The sequence below is a fragment of the Hyaena hyaena genome, unplaced genomic scaffold (genome assembly GCF_003009895.1).
Source record: "Hyaena hyaena isolate Hyena2069 unplaced genomic scaffold, ASM300989v1 scaffold_95, whole genome shotgun sequence".
NCBI classification, from domain to species: domain Eukaryota; kingdom Metazoa; phylum Chordata; class Mammalia; order Carnivora; family Hyaenidae; genus Hyaena; species Hyaena hyaena.
Genome location: NW_024080727.1, coordinates 935,921 through 954,973, shown reverse-complemented (window position 1 = coordinate 954,973; position 19,053 = coordinate 935,921). Strand labels below are relative to the sequence as shown.

The 19,053-nt window shown below is 44.9% G+C and overlaps 1 protein-coding gene across 2 annotated transcripts in view; it reads right to left on the bottom strand.

Annotated features, from left to right (window-relative positions):
- CHSY1 (chondroitin sulfate synthase 1) overlaps positions 1-17,235 on the bottom strand; it is a 72,344-nt gene extending 55,109 nt beyond the window's left edge. The window contains exons 1-3 of one of the 2 annotated variants that reach the window (XM_039235072.1): positions 16,875-16,940; positions 5,813-5,874; positions 1,284-1,779 (exon numbers count right to left, since the gene is read on the bottom strand). In XM_039235072.1, the coding sequence (XP_039091003.1) occupies positions 1,284-1,649 (366 nt within the window). In that variant the 5' untranslated portion in view covers positions 1,650-1,779; positions 5,813-5,874; positions 16,875-16,940. Of the gene's footprint in view, positions 1-1,283; positions 1,780-5,812; positions 5,875-16,874 lie in introns of both variants that reach the window. The other variant, XM_039235071.1, reaches the window with a different exon arrangement.
- Positions 17,236-19,053: the final 1,818 nt, after the last annotated feature.

Genomic DNA, 19,053 nt, shown 5'->3' with positions numbered 1-19,053 from the left:
TGTCCACTTCCCTAACAGTTCATATGAAAGAAACAGTTATTAGGAAACCTTTAAAAGCAAGTCTTGGGTGGAAGGGCGGGGGAGGGGGGGAGGCAAGTACTGGCAGGAGTATGATTTCTTCAATCAAGCACTTGAGAAAATTAACTCATAACAAAAGCTAACAGTTCACATCAGAAAGCATGTTTCTTTTTCTTGGGCAGAGGTCTAGAAAATTCCCTCTGTTCATCACAACTATCAGTAATTCATCAATCTAAACACAACACAACCTAAATAACTTTTTCCATTCTGACTAATATCAGATCCTGTAACTGCAGGCAAGAGATGCACATCTGCCAATAAAAACAGAGAAAAGTCAAAAGCTAACTCATGTTCTCAAGAGCATTTAAAGAGAAAATAATCGGGGCGCCTGGGTGGCTTAGTCGGTTGAGCATCCGACTTTCACTTGGGTCATGATCTCGCGGTTCGTGGGTTCGAGCCCCGCGTCGGGCTCTGAGCTGACTGCCAGCTCAAGAGCCTGGAGACTGTTTCAGAGTCTGTGATTCCCTCTCTCTCTGACCCTCCTCTGCTCACGCTGTCTCTCTCTCTCTCTCTCTCCTAGAAATAAATAAAACATTAAAAAAATAAAAAATAAAAAAATAAAGAGAAAATAATCTACAAGTAGACTTCCTACAAAATAATCACATCTGTGTGTCCAGATAACTCAGAGATTGCCTACCAACTATACTCAAAGGAACCACCTTACTGCAAACTTACAGACTATAAATAAAGGTCTAAAAAGTCAAGGTTTAAAATAAATGCAAAGCCAAATGATACTGGCATTTTTTTTTTTTTACATCATTACTCATTTTATCAATTCTAAACATGTTAAGTTTCAAAATTGTGTGGGTCAACACATGACAAGAGAAAAGGCAGGCCTTTGGGAGAACAGGGACAGGGAAAGTTAATACAACTGCAATCAAATCTGCTGATTCAGCGACAGTCAGATTAAATGAATTTTCCGGATAACCATGAAAATATCACTGTGACCTACAGTGAACCATACCGCTCCTCTGGGCTCCAAATGCCATCATTTATTAACTAAGGTATGAGGACAAAAGTATAGGTTTGTCCTAAAAACAAAGACTGAGATACTAAGGGGGAATTCAAATTTAAAAAACTAAGGTAAAAATGTGTAATAACTTAATACCAACTTTGAGCCTTAGGGAAGATATTATCACTAGTTTCCTGCAATTGGTTCAGAACTGACGACGATATTAACAGATTTTTTTTTCTTCTGTTCTTACCTCATAAGACCAGACACACTGCACCCCGGCAAACCTCCGGACACATCTTCCCACCTCCACGTCCTCGTGAGTTGTGTACATTTCCCGGAGACACTTTCCAATGTGTGGTACCATTCTCCGGAGAACCTCCCGGCTCATGATCACACCGGGCCCCCCCATGCAGAAGTTCTCACCGGGTTCCAGGGCCAGCTTCCCCATCTCTTCCGTGGTGCCCAGTCCTGTCTGCCCGAGAAAGAGGGGCTCACTGCTATTCAAACTCCTCAGAAAATTCTCCAGACGGTCTCCTTTGATATATACGTCATCATCTGCTCTCATAAACCATTCATACTTGTCCAGGTAGTGGTCATGCATGTACTTGAGCATCATGAAAGACTTCTTCTGGGGTGGGTAGGAGTCGTCCACGCCCCGTAGCGGCACTATCGGAATTGGTATTGAGGTGTCTGAACCCTCACTAGAGAAGAATTCGACTTTCCCAGGAATTGTCTTGGACCATGTTCTGGAATTAAAATAAGTATCAGTGAGAGAACAGTTTATTCCAAGATTCTCATTTTTAGAAATCGACGTATCTACTCATGCTGAATCACTGTGTATTCAGAAGGAATGACAGAAAGCTATCTGATCTGTTTGCGTCCCCTTAAAAGAAGCCCAGGATATGGGGTATTTCAAGGCCCAAGTTCATTTTCAAAAGAATCCCACCACAAAAAGATCAATGAAGTGTTAAAATATTTCCAGGGTAACTAAGTTTTAAGCTGTGGCTGAAAACCAAAATGCCGGAGCACCAAGGTCTAGACATTCAGGTTAATTTTCTGATACTATCAACTTCCTACCTATAAACTCCTCCACTCCAGAAGACAATTAAAAATCAAATTCTTCATTCAACAAAGTTTCTTTGGATGCACATCAAGTGCTAAGCATGTGCTAAGCCAAGGGAGGCAGGGTGAGCAAAACACAGACACCGACTCAAAGAGCGGTCATCAGGAGAGACAGACGTTTATCAAAGGAGTCGCACACGAATATACGTGTTATTAAGACCCAAAACAAGTGCTCTGAGGAAAGGCACACAGCCTTCAAGAGCATACGTACAGAAAGATCACAAACTAGACACACAGTGCAGAGAATGCTTCCTGGAGATGGGGTGAATGTCAAGGATGAGCTACAGATGCAGGATGCAGCAAAGGTAGGAGACAGAGCAGAAGCGGATGAACACTGTGTATTCTGCAGTCTCAGGGGTGGAGGGGAGGGCTGGGGCACCCGGTGGGAACGGCCACAGCAGCCTGGACAGGGGTGTCAAGGGTAACTGCACGTCCCATCATCCGAGGAGAGACTGGTAATAAACGAGAAGGAAACAAAGAATCCTGCTGTTGCATGACTGATTTAAGGCCATCATGTTCCATCTTTCCTTATGCCTTTTTCATTACATGTAGTAAGAGCTGAAGCAGTCCAGCTACAAATATGCATTTATACGGACTACTTCTAGGAAAAACATTGCAGAATATAAACGAAGCAGTCAATTGAGCCTTAATAAGATCAAAAAAGGACCCGTTCCCTGGTAATAGTCTCCCCAATACATTTTTATTTTACTTTTCCATTACAATTATATGTATTATAGTGAAAAGTGAACTTGAAGGGTCAATGAAAACCACACATCTTACATGGAAGGTGTCAGGGGGAGAAATACTTGAAGAAGACCTACACCAAGCCCCTGAGAAGAGGTACAGAAGTAGGGGAACAGGGAGGGGTTGGGGAGAAGATAAAGAGCTTTCTCTTTATATACTGTGTATCTCCAAATGGATGGAAGTTTTTATAAGCATGATATTATGGGGGGGGGGGAATTTTAACTGTGATAAAATATACATAACTTGAAATTTACCATTTTCACCATTTTTTAAGTATTACTGTTCAGTGGTACTGAACACATTCACACTGTTCTTCAACATCACCACTATCCGTCTCCAGAACTTTTTCATCTGCAAAACTAAATTCCTAAAGCATAGTATTATTTTTGTAATTTTAAAAACAATCTGCAATGAATTACTTAAAAAAGCAATTACTGGCTTTTAATTCTCTTAACCCAAATAGAAGGAATACAAAATGACTTCAAACTTCTCTCATTCAAGCAGAGGAGGAATTCAATGAGCCTGTCAAACATGCTTCTCAAAAATTCCAAGGATTAAAGATATATCGTCTTTCATCAAAGCAAGGAAGTCAGCTGTAAGATACACCATTGTTTTCTGTACTGATAACAAAGAAAACAGGATAATATGATTATCCTGATCATAATCATATAATGCCAGCAACTGTAAAATGCATCCTGATTTCAGAGATGTTAAAAAGTGGCGGGAAATGTGCATCTTGGAATGATGTAAGACAGCAGTAGTAGTGTATTTCCCTTAACGTCTGTGGATTTAAAATGGACCTATGGAGTCTTATGCCATTTACAAAGCTCAGCATATATGGTACACGATGGGACTAGAGATGCTGTATTTCCATTTTCACAAAGGATAAGCTCCCAAAAGAAAGGATGAAAAGTAAACATGGCAGGAATAGAGCAACTAATTTAAGGAGAAACCAACCCTTTCCATAAAGAGACAAGTCTATTTAAAAATGAGACTGAACCACAGCCTACACAGAATGTAGAACAACCAAAAGACACCCTTCTGACATGGTAATCTAGAGGGGAGAGGACTTCTCAACCCCAGGAAGTGGCTGACAATGAGATGTACTAAGAGGATTCCTGCCCGCCCCCCCCAATCCAGGTCAAAGAGTCCCTGATTCCTTCCTTTAGCAGAAATGATTTTTGTTTGGGAGTCACATCAATTCTTTGAAAAAGTAATTAATTTCAGTGGTGGCACATAACAAGTCAATAAATACTGCTCACCTGCATTAAAAAAAAAGTGACTTAAAGTGGTGTGTGTGTGTGTACATGCACACATACAAAAAAGGGCAGAAATCATTTCTGTCTGAGACATCTCCAAGTCACTTTCCATAAGACTCTACCATTTCCTGCCATTCCTATGTGCAGAAAGAACCCAATTTAATCAAACCACAACCAGAAAAGAATATTAAGAGGTAAAATTCACAGGCCTGCTGGAGTTCAAATACACTACCATTTTTTTTTTAATTTTTTTAATGTTTTATTTATTTCTAGGAGAGAGAGAGACAGCATGAGCAGGGGAGGGTCAGAGAGAGAGGGAGTCACAGACTGAAACAGGCTCCAGGCTCTGAGCTGGCAGTCAGCACAGAGCCTGACACGGGGCTCGAACCCACGAACCGCGAGATCATGACCTAAGCGAAAGTCGGACGCTTAACCAAATAAGCCACCCAGGCGCCCCTCAAATACACTACCATTCATGGTACTTCTGAAATGTAGTTTAAAGCTAAAGAGTCTGTATTACCTCATAACTGATTACACATGGATAGTGAATAAAATCAACTTCAGTTTCTACCCAATTGCTTCTGAACTAAAATGTAATTAAAAAAGCAGACCAAGTTCAAAACAGTGACTACTAAAGTACTGGGGCTGGGTGAGCCCAGAAGCCATTAAGATATTAAAGCACCATGACATTATTTGAGACATGGTGTGAGTAAGAAGACAATACCCGACTTCAAAGGAAGAACCTACTCAAGACACAACACGTTGTGACATGGTTAAGAGGCCGGGCTCTGGAATCAGGCTTGTGAGGTGACAATCCTGGCCCCACTTTGTGTAAGCCACTCTGTGCCTCCCTTTCCTTATCTGTGAGCTGGGGGATAATAATGGCACCTGCCTTATAGGGTTGTTGTGAGGGTCAGTGGATCCTTCTATCTGAAGTGCTTAGAAGTCAGCCCGGCATGCAGTAAGCATTATAGGAGTATGACTTATTGAGGAAGACGGGAGTTTACAAGTAAGACAGTGAGAGAGAAAATGAAGGACACAAGGAGTGTGGGCTGAATCTGGAACAGTCCATCACAGGATCACACACCAGCAAGAAGGCATTATGGAAAATGTCACTTCTCACATTGCTGGTTAAAAACCTGACACTCAAGCCAGCTATTAGAATTCTGTTTAACTGCCCGTCTCAGACAACATCAGGATAGAAGTCTAACGAGACTTTAACTTTTGAAAGTGTTTTCACTTCTGAACACAGGAATCCTTCATGGGAGACTGAGGATCGAAACTCCTTTACGTCTGGCCCCGCAGCCCCCGTGCCCCTGGCAGACAGAGCATGCGGAGGACGCACTGATGGTACAACGGGCTCTAAGGCAATTAATGCCCGAACTGTGACTTGAAATCGTGTAATTTGTCTAAGAAGAGAAACCAATTAATTTTAAAAACAGACAATCTAACCTCAAACCATCCTTAAAAGCCTCTCCGCAGTTTTATGGTAACTCCACCCAATTATTATCTTTTCCTTTTTAGGTAACCTAGGGAAAAACCTCAAGCTGCCCTTTTCTGTTCTAAATGACGGTGGTTTGAGGGAAATCTCTCAAAACGAATTTCTGTAAATCCTCCAATCTTAAGAAATGATGATCGTTTTCATTTAGGGTACCTTTGGCTTCAAGAGCTCCGTCCAGCTGAAGGCTTCTGGAATGGAGATCATGATTCACCATCCTGGGGAAATAGGGGGGAGGGGGGAGGGGGCGCCTTCAATAAAGGCTAAGAAGTGAAGGAAGCATGCTGCTCAAGCAGCAAGCTGGCCTGCCTTCCGTGAGGGAACCAGGTCGAATCGAGTTCCTTAATTTTCATAAGCAAATGTCAACTTTGCATTAGACACGTTTGTTACCGGGAGCAAAGAGCTCTCATTTGATTGAAACCACAGAACGTTTGCAGAGGCCCTTGCCAGTAAGCTCAAGTTCCAGTGGACTGATAACCACCTCTTGCTAAAGCACAGATAAGACATCTGAAATCTGAGAGAGCCGAGCAAGCTATCAGCCTTTCCTCCAGGCTTCTAAATGCTATGCCTCCAAATGAAATCACAGTTAAGTAATGCAGCCAGACAACAATTAGCTTCGCTAAGGGTTACCTTTGCTGTCTTAGGACTTCATATAGTTCTATTCAGTTATCGTTTTAAGAAAAACTATATAAAATACATTTCTGTATAAAACTGCCATCTATAGCATGACTCCTGTCCTAAGTACACATTCATAATCCATGGGTAAAAAGCGGGCAAAAGTATATACTTATGATGTGGATTAGTAACGGAACAAAAGTACATGTACAAAAATAAAATATTTTACAATTTTACTCCAAAGTGCTTACTACGGTTATCTGTGGTTGGAGGATCAGAAGAAATTTAATTTTCTTCATGTTTTCTACATTTCTAAAATTTTCTGCAGCGGAAAGGTATACTTAGAAGTGGGGGAAATTTTTTTTTTAATCTGGAGAAAAGCTTTAAGCTAAAAAGCATCCAAAGAAATGAAAAGATGTGACAACAGAAAATTCTACTTTTATAATAAACATTTTTCTATTCCATCCAGTGGACAAAAATGAAAAGAAAAATAGAGTAAGACTAAGTACTTTCTTTCACATTTTCTGATTTGAATAGCTATAGTAATTCTTATTAAAAAAAAGAGCTCTTCTGTGATTTCCCCAAAATCATGATTAAATACACTGTCCGACAGTTACACTGATACATTTGAAAGGACTTATGATCAAATCATTTCAGAACTTGGAGTCATGGAAGGAAGGGAGAACACAGTTTTCCCCCTTGTAGAACTGACGGATAATAGGAATTGAATGTACGTATTTCTATTCTTCCATTACAGAAAAGATTTCAGCTAACTTAATCAAAAGGCATACGGTACGAAAACATACACAAGAAAATGTGGCTGAAGAAAATAAAAGTAGGTAAGTGAGAGCAAGGCAGGAAAGTGGTACCTGAACCAGGGAAGGCAAACCCCTGGGACGGGCTCCCTGCTCAGCACTGTGCCCACAGGAAACACTGAACCAGGGGGAGTCCTCTGAGAAGATGCCAACTAGAACAAGGGAGCCCGTGTGGGGAGACCCACTGCCATCAATGTGGTCTCTACATCTGCTAAAGGTGGGCCCAAATCAGCTGTACGCCTTCCAGCAGGTGGCCAAGAGAAGTTGCAGGATTGTGTCCCACTGCTCAGGGTTAAGGGAGGTAACTATTCTAGATACTGAGACCTGACAGAAACTTCTGCCCCAGGGCCCATGGTAGACAGAGCAGTGCAAATGCACTGAGCATCTTCACAGGAAGGCAAGTCTGATGGAGCAGCAAGCAGTCTCAGCTGATCCTCTCAAAAAAGTACATGGGGGACAGTTCTATGCCACCAGTCAGGGAAGCCATGCACTTCAACCTGATCAGGTTTGTGAAAACTCAGAAGTCTTCCAAGGGTACCAAGTGATGGCTCTGTTTGAAGTGAAGGAATGCCTTCTGGTAGGAGGCTGCTAGCATTATTCAGTCCATTATCTCAGCTCTGTTCTGGTAAGACGAGCCAGTTCTGCAATCAGCATACTTAGCCACAGGCCTCTCTTCCTCTATGTGCTTTCCGGACACATGGCTTCCTCTTTTAAAGCCTTTAGCGATCTTATTGCACAACCTTATGACGTGAGCAATCTCAATTCTTTTTGGAATTACATGGGGAAATAGAACAGCAATCACAAATGGTGAGAAAAATATGTTTTGAAATCAAATTATACTCTTTACCATTAATCCTTAAAAAGCAGAGTAAAGGTGAAAGCAAGCAGTATGGAGACTTTTTTTTCTCCTTCAATAAAGCTGTTGGCGGGTGGATTACAGCTTCCACCTCCACAATGGCCTGGGCACTAGCCCAGGAGGCAGCTCCAAAGTATTAAGAGCTAACAGCAACCTGCCCTTTGAGGCCAGGCTCACAGCAAACAATAAGAATGCTCATCAGTACAGACCACAAAACGCCCTCTTTGGAACCTAAGAATCAAAATTTGGAGTGTTAGTAACAGAAGGCAAATTCTGATCTAATGATGCATTTCCAAAGCTTCAAATACGGTGAGCTACCTTATATAGTTTCTATTTTGCTGTTGTGCACTGAGAAGTATAAATATGCAACTAATTCTTAATCATGCATGAAAAAAACTCATTTTCAAATTTAATTCTAAGCAAAACAAACAAACAACAACAGCAAAAAGTGTTGCTTAATGCAAACAATAAAACCACCCTGAACCTATTTTGGCCCACCTCCTTGCTCAGTCTTCCTGTTATCAAGGCACTTCCTGGTATCGAACTCACTTAACAGCAGCCCACAACCACCCTTCAACCCAGCAGTTACCTAGTGCGGTGTACTATGCTGACGGCATTTGACACTCAGCCTATTGGGGCGCCTGGGTGGCTCAATCAGTTGGGCGTCCAACTCGGCTTCTGCTTGGGTCATGAACTCATGGTTCCTGGGTTCAAGCCCCGCCTCAGGCTCCATGCTGCCCATCAGTTCAGAGCCTGCTTGGCATTCTCTCTGTCTCTGGCCCTCCCCCACTTGGGCGCGGGCGCACGCACACTCTCTCTCTTTCTCTCAAAATAAACTTTTGAAAAAAGAAAGAAACGCAGTCTATGAGAGTTCAATGAGGTATGTGTGGTACTGTCACCCATATATTACAGATGAGGAGACTGAGGCTCAGGGCCAGGTAAATAATTCGTCCAAGATCACAAGGCTAATAAATGTGGAAGCCAGAACGCAAAAGGGGTCTGACTATAAAGCCTCTTCTGGCCAGCTACTGGCTTTTTCATCCGGCACACTTATTTCCAGGGTAGCACCCACATTCCCTTTGCAGACCTTACTCCACTGATAAGGCTGAGTAAACAGTCATCACAGATACGGGGAGCAGACTTAAAAGTCACTTCCACTGTGTCTGCCCGGCAGAAACTTGCCTGTTGAGGATACCTCTTCAGAGTCTAAGCTGGATTTAACTGAACATCAGAAGACTCTACTCAAATGGTAGCTTCTGAAACCCTCCTTCCATGTGGTCCCTTCGCTACTGTAAATCCTGCCCGATCATTTTCCCGCATCAGGTTGGAAAGAGACAGGAAACCCCAACACAAAAGCCACCTTCACACCTTGGTTCTACTTACAAAGCAATCATTTTAATGGCATTAATAACTACATTTCCAGTAATCCTCAGGTTTTGGGTTTGCAAGCCTAGGATTGACATCAAATCAGAGCAGTCCACACCATATTTTTTTAATCATCCACAAACCAAGGTCTTCAGCTAAAGAACAAATGCCATCACTATAAATGCTTCAGAAAGGACACTGAATTAAGGTAAGTGGATGGACAATTTCACGACTTGTAAATCATAACTAAGTTTCTTATTCCTCCTAATTCCACCCCCATCTACAACAGAAGTGGGTAGATAGAGACGCTGATATTGACATCCACCAGATATGGAAGCCAGGGGCCCTCACGTTAAAGATGCTGTCACCCAATTCTCCCAAGTACCCCAGAGACCTGGGAAGTCAGAGTAACTGAAGAAAATACAGTTATAGTAACCAAATAAACCAAATAAACACTTTATCAGGGCAGGATTAACTGTTGCTTGAGGAAACAAAAGTGCCCTCTAACCTAACTCCCAGAAACTGCACTCCCATTTCCTTCCAAGGGCTCTCCCCTCCTCCCTCTCTTCCTCTTCTCTTTTTTTAAGCTGTAGTTCTGTAGCTTTATTACAAAATAATTGCTCATTGTAGAAAAACTCAGAAGTACAGAAGAGGGCCAAGGAGAGTATGAAAACTCATTGGCATTGTTGTATGTAGATGCTTTCACACTTTCTTTTCTATGCTACACAAACATAGATTATTTTGTTTGATTTTAAGCAAAAATGAATCTCATACCAGGCATACAATTTTATAACCTACTCTTGCTTAATTTAAATATATTGTGAATCATCCTTCATTTCAGTCAACATAGGTCAGCCCCATCATTTTTTGTGGCTAAAGAGACAGGTCACGGTACGGATAAACCAAGGGAAACCAAAAAAACAGTTCCTCACGAAGGACACCAAAGATACCTGAAATTTCCAACCCCTACATACATCTTCAAGCACATCTTTAAGTCCCTTTGAAAAATTCTAAAGGAAATGCCAGATTTCAGATCTCAGCCTCAAAATGAACAATCTCTTCATTCCCGTACTACTTCCTGCTATTCCGCATTTCTGGGAATCTGTTGTCTCTGCCTCAAACATTCCTAGTCATCCTTCAAGATCAAGTGAGGAATGGGGCGCCTGGGTGGCTTAGTCGGTTAAGCATCCGACTTTCGCTTAGGTCATGATCTCGCGGTTCGTGGGTTCGGGCCCCGCGTCGGGCTCTGTGCCGACTGCCAGCTCAGAGCCTGGAGCCTGTTTCAGTCTGTGACTCCCTCTCTCTCTGACCCTCCCCTGCTCACGCTGTCTCTCTCTCTCTCTCTCCTAGAAATAAATAAAACATTAAAAAAATAAATAAAAAAAAAAAGATTAAGTGAGGAAAAGGGGGCAGGAGTGTGGGTGAGGCCTTTCCTGATCCCCTTCATAAATCAGCGCAGGCCTCTTTCTCCTGTGTTCCCACCCCAGTTAGCCCAGATACTCAGTGAGCTCTTATCATGCAGTATTACCATTTATTTCCTTCCCTGGATGACAAACCCTGCAAGAATAGAGTATTAATCTGTTTTCAATAAAGAGCAACTTAATGAACGGACAGGGGAAGTGAAAATACAACCCCGTATCATCTTCTGTCCACAGCTATCCTTCCTTGGAACATTCTGACTATTTGAGGGCATCGAGCTCTGAAACGATGGCATAGAAAACTAAACTCTTTTTCGGGACCACGTATTCCACCGGTCATCTTACACAGGCAATTCACAGTGTGAAATGGGGTGTGCTCCGAAAGTTCATTTACAGGTTGATTATTTGGATTATAGAGGCAGTCAGGAAATTTTTGCCAAACTGAATTCTATCTGAGAAAGAAAGTATTGCTCTAAACTGTCTCAAGATAAGCACAGTTTACTGGGTTCAAGAATAAGGAAAGGAACCCTGAGGTTTGCTCATTAAGGTTGGTAAAAGAACAGCATGCCTTCACTGAAAGCATTAGGAAGAGGCCATTAACTGGTATAACAACATCTTGCAACAAGATTCCTGTATCTACAGCTAGTGTTTCTCAAACTTTCTTCCCACAGTTCCCTACAGACTGATGCTAATCTTTAATGGTGCCCTTTATCACTCCCAGGGCAAAGAAGGGAAACCATCCACCTCTTTCCTCTGAGAAAGTAAAGAAAGAACAAAACAGTTCCCCATCTTCAGCCCAGGGGAGGTAAGAATCAAAACAAATAAAAGGTGTTGGATTAGCTTAGCGTTCTGGGCATAAGAAAGGACTAAAAAGCAAAGTATGCATGGTTTTTTCTTTTTTATCAAACCATTAATTAAAAAGAAAACCCAAAAGGTATCAAAACTCTCCCAGCAAGAACAGGTAAGTGTAGCCAAGAAATGCTTGAAACAGAAGAGGAACAAAGAGGAACTTGTCTACCGGATATTAAGAAATTACTCGACTTCCAATAATTTCAATGGGTGGTACTGGCACAAGAACAGAGAAAAAGATCAGTGGAACAGAATGAGAACTCCAAAAACATACCCAGGAATTCTGAGTATGATGAAGATGGCAGTTCATATTGGTAGGGAAATGGGAGATTATTCAACAGATGGTACTGAAACAATGTACTATTGGGGAAGGGGGGGTGGAAATGGGATTGAGATGATTTCTACCCCTTCGGCAATTAGAAAAAAAAAATGTTGCTTTTAAAAATAGCTCCAGGGCAATAACCTTCTGAGCTTGAGATGGGCAGAGGGGAGATACCCTAAAATCAGAAAGGTGAAGACTGAACTACATGAACTTCTATGTATCAAACACCGTAACTAAGAACAAAGAATAAAATATGGAAATAATATGAACTGTAGCTAGTAACAAAAGACCCAAAGAACGCAGGGTTCTAATGATCAGTCATTAACTGGCCTAACAAATCACTCTGGAAGAATCAAGGTACCATTCTGAAGTGAAATTGCCAAGAAAACAAATACTCTGTAGAGTAGAAGTCAAAACAAATTTCTTTATATATTTGTAAAACCCCAGCTAAACAGAACCCTTAGGCAATTTTCGTTTAAGAGAGCTTCAGAGCTCCAGCAGTGTAACCACCTCAGATGTAAATCTTTCCTTAATTTCTTGTTTTTTATTTTTTTTAAATTCTAAGTTTACTTAGAGAGAGAGAGGGAGTGAGCAGGAGAGAGAGCGGGAGAGGGGTAGAGAACCCCAAGAATCTTTGCGCTGTCAGCGAAGAGCCCAATGTGGGCTTGAACTCATCAACCATGAGATCATGACCTGAGCTGAAGTTGGACACTTAACCAACTGAGCCACTCAGGTGTCCCTTTTCTTAATTTCCTTGTAAATTCACTACATTTATGAAGCTAAGGATTCCTCCGCCTGTGTGTCTGAGTTTTCTTCAAACTTCTCTTATGCAAAACCAGACCTGTTGACTCACTTTCCCCACCTCAATAAATGATACAACCACTCACACTGTGCTTCAAGGCAAGACCCAAGAAGGCGCTGTGATTCCTCTTTGCCCTACTCCTCACTAGCATTCTGTCAGCACATCTTTACCTCGCCTCCGGCATATATCCTGGAAACATCCACTTCACACCTCTACTGATACCACACCAGTCCCTGCCACCCACACATCTACTCCAACCACCTCCTAACATCTCCCTGATTCTCTCCAGTCCATTCTCCACACAATGGGCACAACTAATATTTTAGGACATAATGCTTTCCTGTCTAAACCCTCCAAAGGCTTTCTAGAATAAGAGACCAGACACTATCAGGCCTCGTCCACTTTTTTTTATTGGCCTTCTTTGATTCCCTTCCAAGTTGGATCCTGCCTTGTAACTTACCAGCTCTTCCCTCTCCTCCCTTGCTCATCAATGATATTCACACAACCATGGTAAGACTGCACCCAAAATACCAAGTTCTCCAGATGCCATCCCCCCTTTCCTTGTTTTATTTTCTCCATAGTACCCATCATTAACCCTCCTTTCAGTGTCTTCCTTTCCACTAGAACAGAACAGAAGCAAAGCACCACGAGAATAAGCCTCTTCACTATTGTGTCCTTAACACTCAGAGTCTGGACCCAGAGAGGCCAGGCATGTATTTGTTGAACAAAGGAATGAATCATAAGTGCAACTGAATATTTTTTTAATGTTTATTTACTTTGAGAGAGAGAGGAGAGAGAGAATTCCATGCAGGTTCTGCACCACCGAGCACAGAGCCTGACACAGGGCTCACTCCCAAGAACTGCAGGATTAGGACCTGAGCTGAATCATAAGTCAGACACTTAACCAACTTAGCTGCCCAGGTGCCCCTATAACTGAATATTTAAAAAAAAAAAAAAAATTGTTTTTTAATGTTTAGTTATTTTTGAGAAAGAGAGAGAGAGAGAGAACACAAGCTAGAGATTGGGGGAGGGGCAGAGAGAGAGGTAGACACAGAATCTAAGACAAACTCTAGGCTCTGAGCTGTCAGCACAGAGCCTGATATGGGGCTTGAACTGATGAATCATGAGATCATGACCCGAGCTGAAGTCGAACGCTTAATCAACTGAGGCACCCAGGTACTCCTGGTAACTGAATATTCTTACAAACCAGGATCACTCCCTGACTTAATGGCTATGATGTCTGCTGAGGGCCTATCGAAGAAGTTAGCCCTGGTGGGTCTCTGACCAACCACATTTTTGAGTTTTTTCCTACCTCCTTTTTAAAATCTGTTTCTTGCCTGCTATCAGCTGTCACTGCACTGCTAATATCCCTTGGTGGCCCCTCTCACCACTTCAAGCATTTAGCAGATCGGGAAAGTAAGAGTCTATAATGATGGGGCTGTTCCATCATTAAAATGCACTAACGTTAGTGCAGAAAGGCAGATCTCACTGAATTTCCAAATGGCTTTTTAAGATCCTTTCTGGATCTCAATAACTAGTCCCGAGACCTAATTCTGATATTTTCAATATCCTCGCATAAAAGTACACCATACTGTCAGCTTACTAAAAATGCTGGCATCTCCTTCAACCGATAAGTCAAACAATAGTTTGATTTTAAAAAAGAAAAAACTAAAATCATGAGTGTATTTCTTAAGATAAAAAATGAGTGTGCCTTTTAGGGGAGATGTAAAACTGAGCACAACCAGTGCCAAACGAGAGTTCTACCTAGTGCTGTAAGAGTCAAGCCGACTTTTATGCCAAACTGTGTGTGAAATTTCCATTTTAAGAGCGGAGTGTGGAGTTTCAGGCTGGGCTGCAAAGCACAGCAAAGCCGTTAAGTTTTGTTACACACTGTAACCTCAGTCCCAATTCAGGCCTTCCCCAAAAGTCCTTCAAAACTAAAATCGTCTTGTACCATCTCCTGCAGCCAGTCTAAACAGAGGGTTGACAGGCTGAGAAGCAGTTGGCCCGAACAGGAAAGTTAAGTCCACCCCCAAGGTTCAAGTAATGGGACTTAAGATCAGGGAGAGAAAAGAGAGGAGTTAACTGCAGGAAACTGACAGAACACCCGAGCAGGTAGTTTCCTCCTAAGGGTTTCCTTGATCAGAAAGGCAGAGTGGTCACAGAAAAGGAAGACCTGGAGCCAGAGGGCAAACTGGGTTTCTACTTTCCCTCAACTGTCTGAAAGTTAATAAACGGTGAGATGTAAATCCTACATCCAAAAAAGATGAGGTAGGAGATTTGCTAAAGGAGACTAAAGGGAAGAGGGTCAAGCATGGGCTTAGGGAAAAGATCCTCTCCAAGTGTAGAAAGGGTAGGTCAAGTTTGCGCTACATTTGCTGGCGTACCAGGACCCCTACTGGTTTGTATATATTGATTCTGAACCCGTGAAAATGTTATTTGTTTGGTGAGCAATCTAGCATTTGAACAAACTGCTTTGGTAATCATCTCCAAAGTTGTGATTTTACAGGGCTTGTCACCCAATGGCAGTCAAGTGGATTTACTTTCAAAGCCATTCCGTAAACAATTTATACAGCTCATCCTCAATTTCACATGTGGACATGTCTCTTGTCAAAAAGCACAATTTGTATAAAATTTCACATAATTCATGGGCGATCTGGGAGAAAATTTTTATCTGTGGGTTCCTAAATCACTATCATAGTTTAAATTTACACTGAGTGGCTATATCTAAGCTTTTCAGGCACTCATGACACTTCCTGGCAGAAGCTAGATCTTTAAACAAGATCCTAATGGAAACACGCAGAACAGAGAATCAATGCTCTGAAAGCGCCCAAATTCTCTATTGCTCTTTTATCTTCTTTCCCAATCCTGTACTTCCTCCTTAGAGGAACAAAATCCATATATGTTTTCCCCTCACATCTAAATGTTTTTTTTTATTATTTCTGAGAGAGAGAGAGAAAGAGACGGCATGAGGGGAGAGGGTCAGAGAGAGGGAGACACAGAATGTGAAGCAGGCTCCAGGCTCTGAGCTAGCTGTCAGCGCAGAGCCCGACGCGGGGCTCAAACCCACAAACCGTGAGATCATGACCTGAGCCGAAGTTGGACGCCCAACCGACTGAGCCACCCAGGCGCCCCTCCCCTCACATCTAATGCCTGAACATTTAGACCAGGACTAAATTCAAAAGCCAAAGTTTCAAAGGTATTGGTTGTAAATTAAGAACAGTAACAAGCTTGGCCTTGCTCAACACTGACTCCTCTCAAAGTTCATTCTCAGAGGACCTCCCTCCATTGGTTTGTTCTGCGGCCAGATGAATCCCAAATCTTACCCACACAGTAAGCATTTCTGTACTTCACAAATACGACCTTCCATTAAATCCCTTTATTGAATCCACACTTTTCTTCTACCTCAAATTCACTCCACTACAAATCGGCCATTCCAAAATCATCGCCCTTCTCAAGATTACTTTGGTTAATCCCTTTGTTAATCCTGAACATGATTCCGGCCACTTTTATGACTCATATGGCCAATGCGGACTCAGATACTGGATCACACACACACACACACACACACACCCCTAAACTGAGATAGTTAACCCCGAATCTACCATAGGCCAAGAACTACTCTTCCCAAGGTTCTCTTTGCAGTAACTCAACAGACTGGCATGGTCGAGGGCGCAGTGGGAAGCCCTTTTCGTTTACAGGAGTGCCTCCACTTGGGAAATCTGTAAGTATGCTACGGAAGGGCGCTAACCAGATTAACTGACCTCGGCTCTAGCTCTGCAAGAGCTAGACAGACTCCATATTTTAGAGAATCGAACGATAACCGTTACTGTCACTACTACCACAGATACTGTGCAAATAACCTTATGAGAGAGATGGTCCATCAGACCCCTTTAACAAAGAGAGCTGGGACGTGGAAAGCTAAAGTGCCTTCTCGCACAAAGTCGGGCTGAGGACCACACCCACGGGGGCCACCCCGGTCCGCCTGACCCCAGAGCACAAGCTCTTGTGAGCAGCGTTCCCCATTCCGCCTCTGACCTCTGCTTCCCACGCCCAACACAGCCGCGGAGCTTCGGGTCTGGGAAGCGGGCAAACGCTCAAGCCAACGAAATACCGGCAGGGCCGCCCGCGGGGATGCTGGATACAGGGGGCGGCTCCCGGGGAGCAGGGACTCACCTGTAGGCGGCCACGGCGCGGGTCTGCAGGTATTTCTGGGCGGTCATGACTCCCACGAAGAGAAAGTTCCTGTCGCGCGGACCACCATCCGAGGCCGGGCCGTGCGGCCAGAGCTGCGCCCCGCGCGCATCGCCGCGCGCCCCGCCAGCCTGGGAAGCGGCCGCCGCCTGCCCTGGCCGGCAGCCCTCGGGGCTGGCGCGGCGCCGCGGGCCCGCTCGCTTCAGCTCAGAGGCGCGGGGCAGGACGAGCCTTGAGGCCAGCATGAAGCCCAGCACGAGCCCCAGCAGTACGCTGAGCCAGGCGCGCCGGCCGCGCGCGGCCATGCCCGCGCCGCTCCGCCCGCCGGGCCGCCGCCGCCGCCACCGCAGGCTCCGCGCGCCCTCAGCCCGCCGCCCCCGCCCGCGGAGGCCAGCCCGCCCTAGCGCCCCGAGGCCCGGCCCCGGCAGCGCCGCGGCCGCCGCGGGCCCGCCGCGCCCATCGCGGCCCCCGAGCCGCCCGAAGGCCCCACGCCGCCGCTTTGTTCCGCACGCCCACCCCCACAGCCGCGGCCTGCGCCTTTAAGAGGGGACCATGCCCGGCGCGCGCCGGCAGCCGCTCGAGCGCGAGGCGGCGGCGGCTCCTCCCGCTGGCGCACGGGGGCGCGGGGCCAGCGCGACGGCGACGGCTGTGGCAGCGGAGTCCGCACCCCAGTCCCGCCCTGCCCGCGTCTCTCGGCTGGCTCGGCTCGGCTCGCGCTGCGCCCGCCCCCGTCCTCTTCGTGGCCAGCGCCGCCGCTGCAGCTGCACATCCTCCGGCTTAGCTCGCCATTGCAACAGGAGCCCCTCACGTCACGCACGGCGCGTTATGAAGCGGCCCCGGCGGCGGTGGAGCCTGGCCCCTCTCGGGATCCGTCCGCGCCGCCGGATTGGCGCAAAAGTGAATGGGGGGCGGTTCACGTGGCCAAAGTTTGACCAAAAAAAAAAAAAAAAAAACCCTCCCGGCGCGCGCTAGGCGCCCGCCCCGCCCGCGCGGTCTGCGGCTGGGCTGCTGGGGCGGAGGGGACGTGGGGCCGGGCTCGGCGCCGGCGGGGGCCCGAGCCGCGGCGCCCTGCAGCCCGTTATCCGCCCGGCGACCACGCCCCCGCCAGTCCGCGCCCGGACTCCTGGCGGCGGCGCCCAGCCCGGGCCCCGGGGCGTCCCCTTCCCCGGGCCGTGCCCTCCAAGCGGCCCCATCCGCAGGAGGCACTGCTAGCGTGAAGCTGGGAAGGGATTTTTAAAGAAAGGGGCTTCTTGGTCCCCAACCTCTGCACGAACCGCTCGTTCCATCTGCTGAGACTGTCCTCACGTAAACCCCGCTGCCCACGCCCTGCCCTCCAGCCAGGCGAACCTCACCGTCTACGTTCCCCGCGTCTTCGCGATTCACACTGTACCTTTGTTCCCGCCGTTATGTGGGCAAGAGCAGGAGCGAGCACATATAGAATAAACAGTGCAGGGGCCGTTTGAGACGTGCAAGCTCGGAGAGTGAGCCGTGAATGCACTTACCTTGTTCCCTGCCCCTAGTTTCGAAGCTTAAGAAAAGGAAAGAAAGAATTAAAAAAAAAAAAAAAAAAAAGGCGTATTTAATGCCCAAGCTCCTAACACTGCTAGCCTTTAAGTGGTGTTGAAGACATGATAGGTGATGTTAATACTCTGGACGGTGAACACTACTTTTATTTACATTCTTTGCGGGCAGAGAGTCAACTAGTATCCCCAACCTACCTGAATCTTTGTCAGTATTTTCTACATAGTTCATCCATTAAAGTGCCGCGATTTCTAGAGACAGGTTTTGAAGAAACCTCTAGGATGGATTTTAAATTTTATATATTTCCTCTTTTTAAAAAGAAACTTAGCTAAGGCTACAAAAGCCAAGAAAGTGTCCATACAACTAATGTTTGCATAGAGTAAATATTAGTCTTGTTACTTAGTCGGGGTTTTCTAATGAAAGTCCTGGAGAGCAAAGTGTTTTCCTGGGCCTGACAGGTTCCCTTCATTTCATCAAATGAATTAGAGACAGAAAGTAAGCACGCTTGGGGTAATCCTTTGGATCTTACTTCATTGTTAATCTGACCAAATGTTTGAAATATTACACAACTTAAAGTGGCAAGTTGTGGGAGATACAGACACGGTCTCTGCAATTGAATGGTGGTCACTGTTGTTTATTC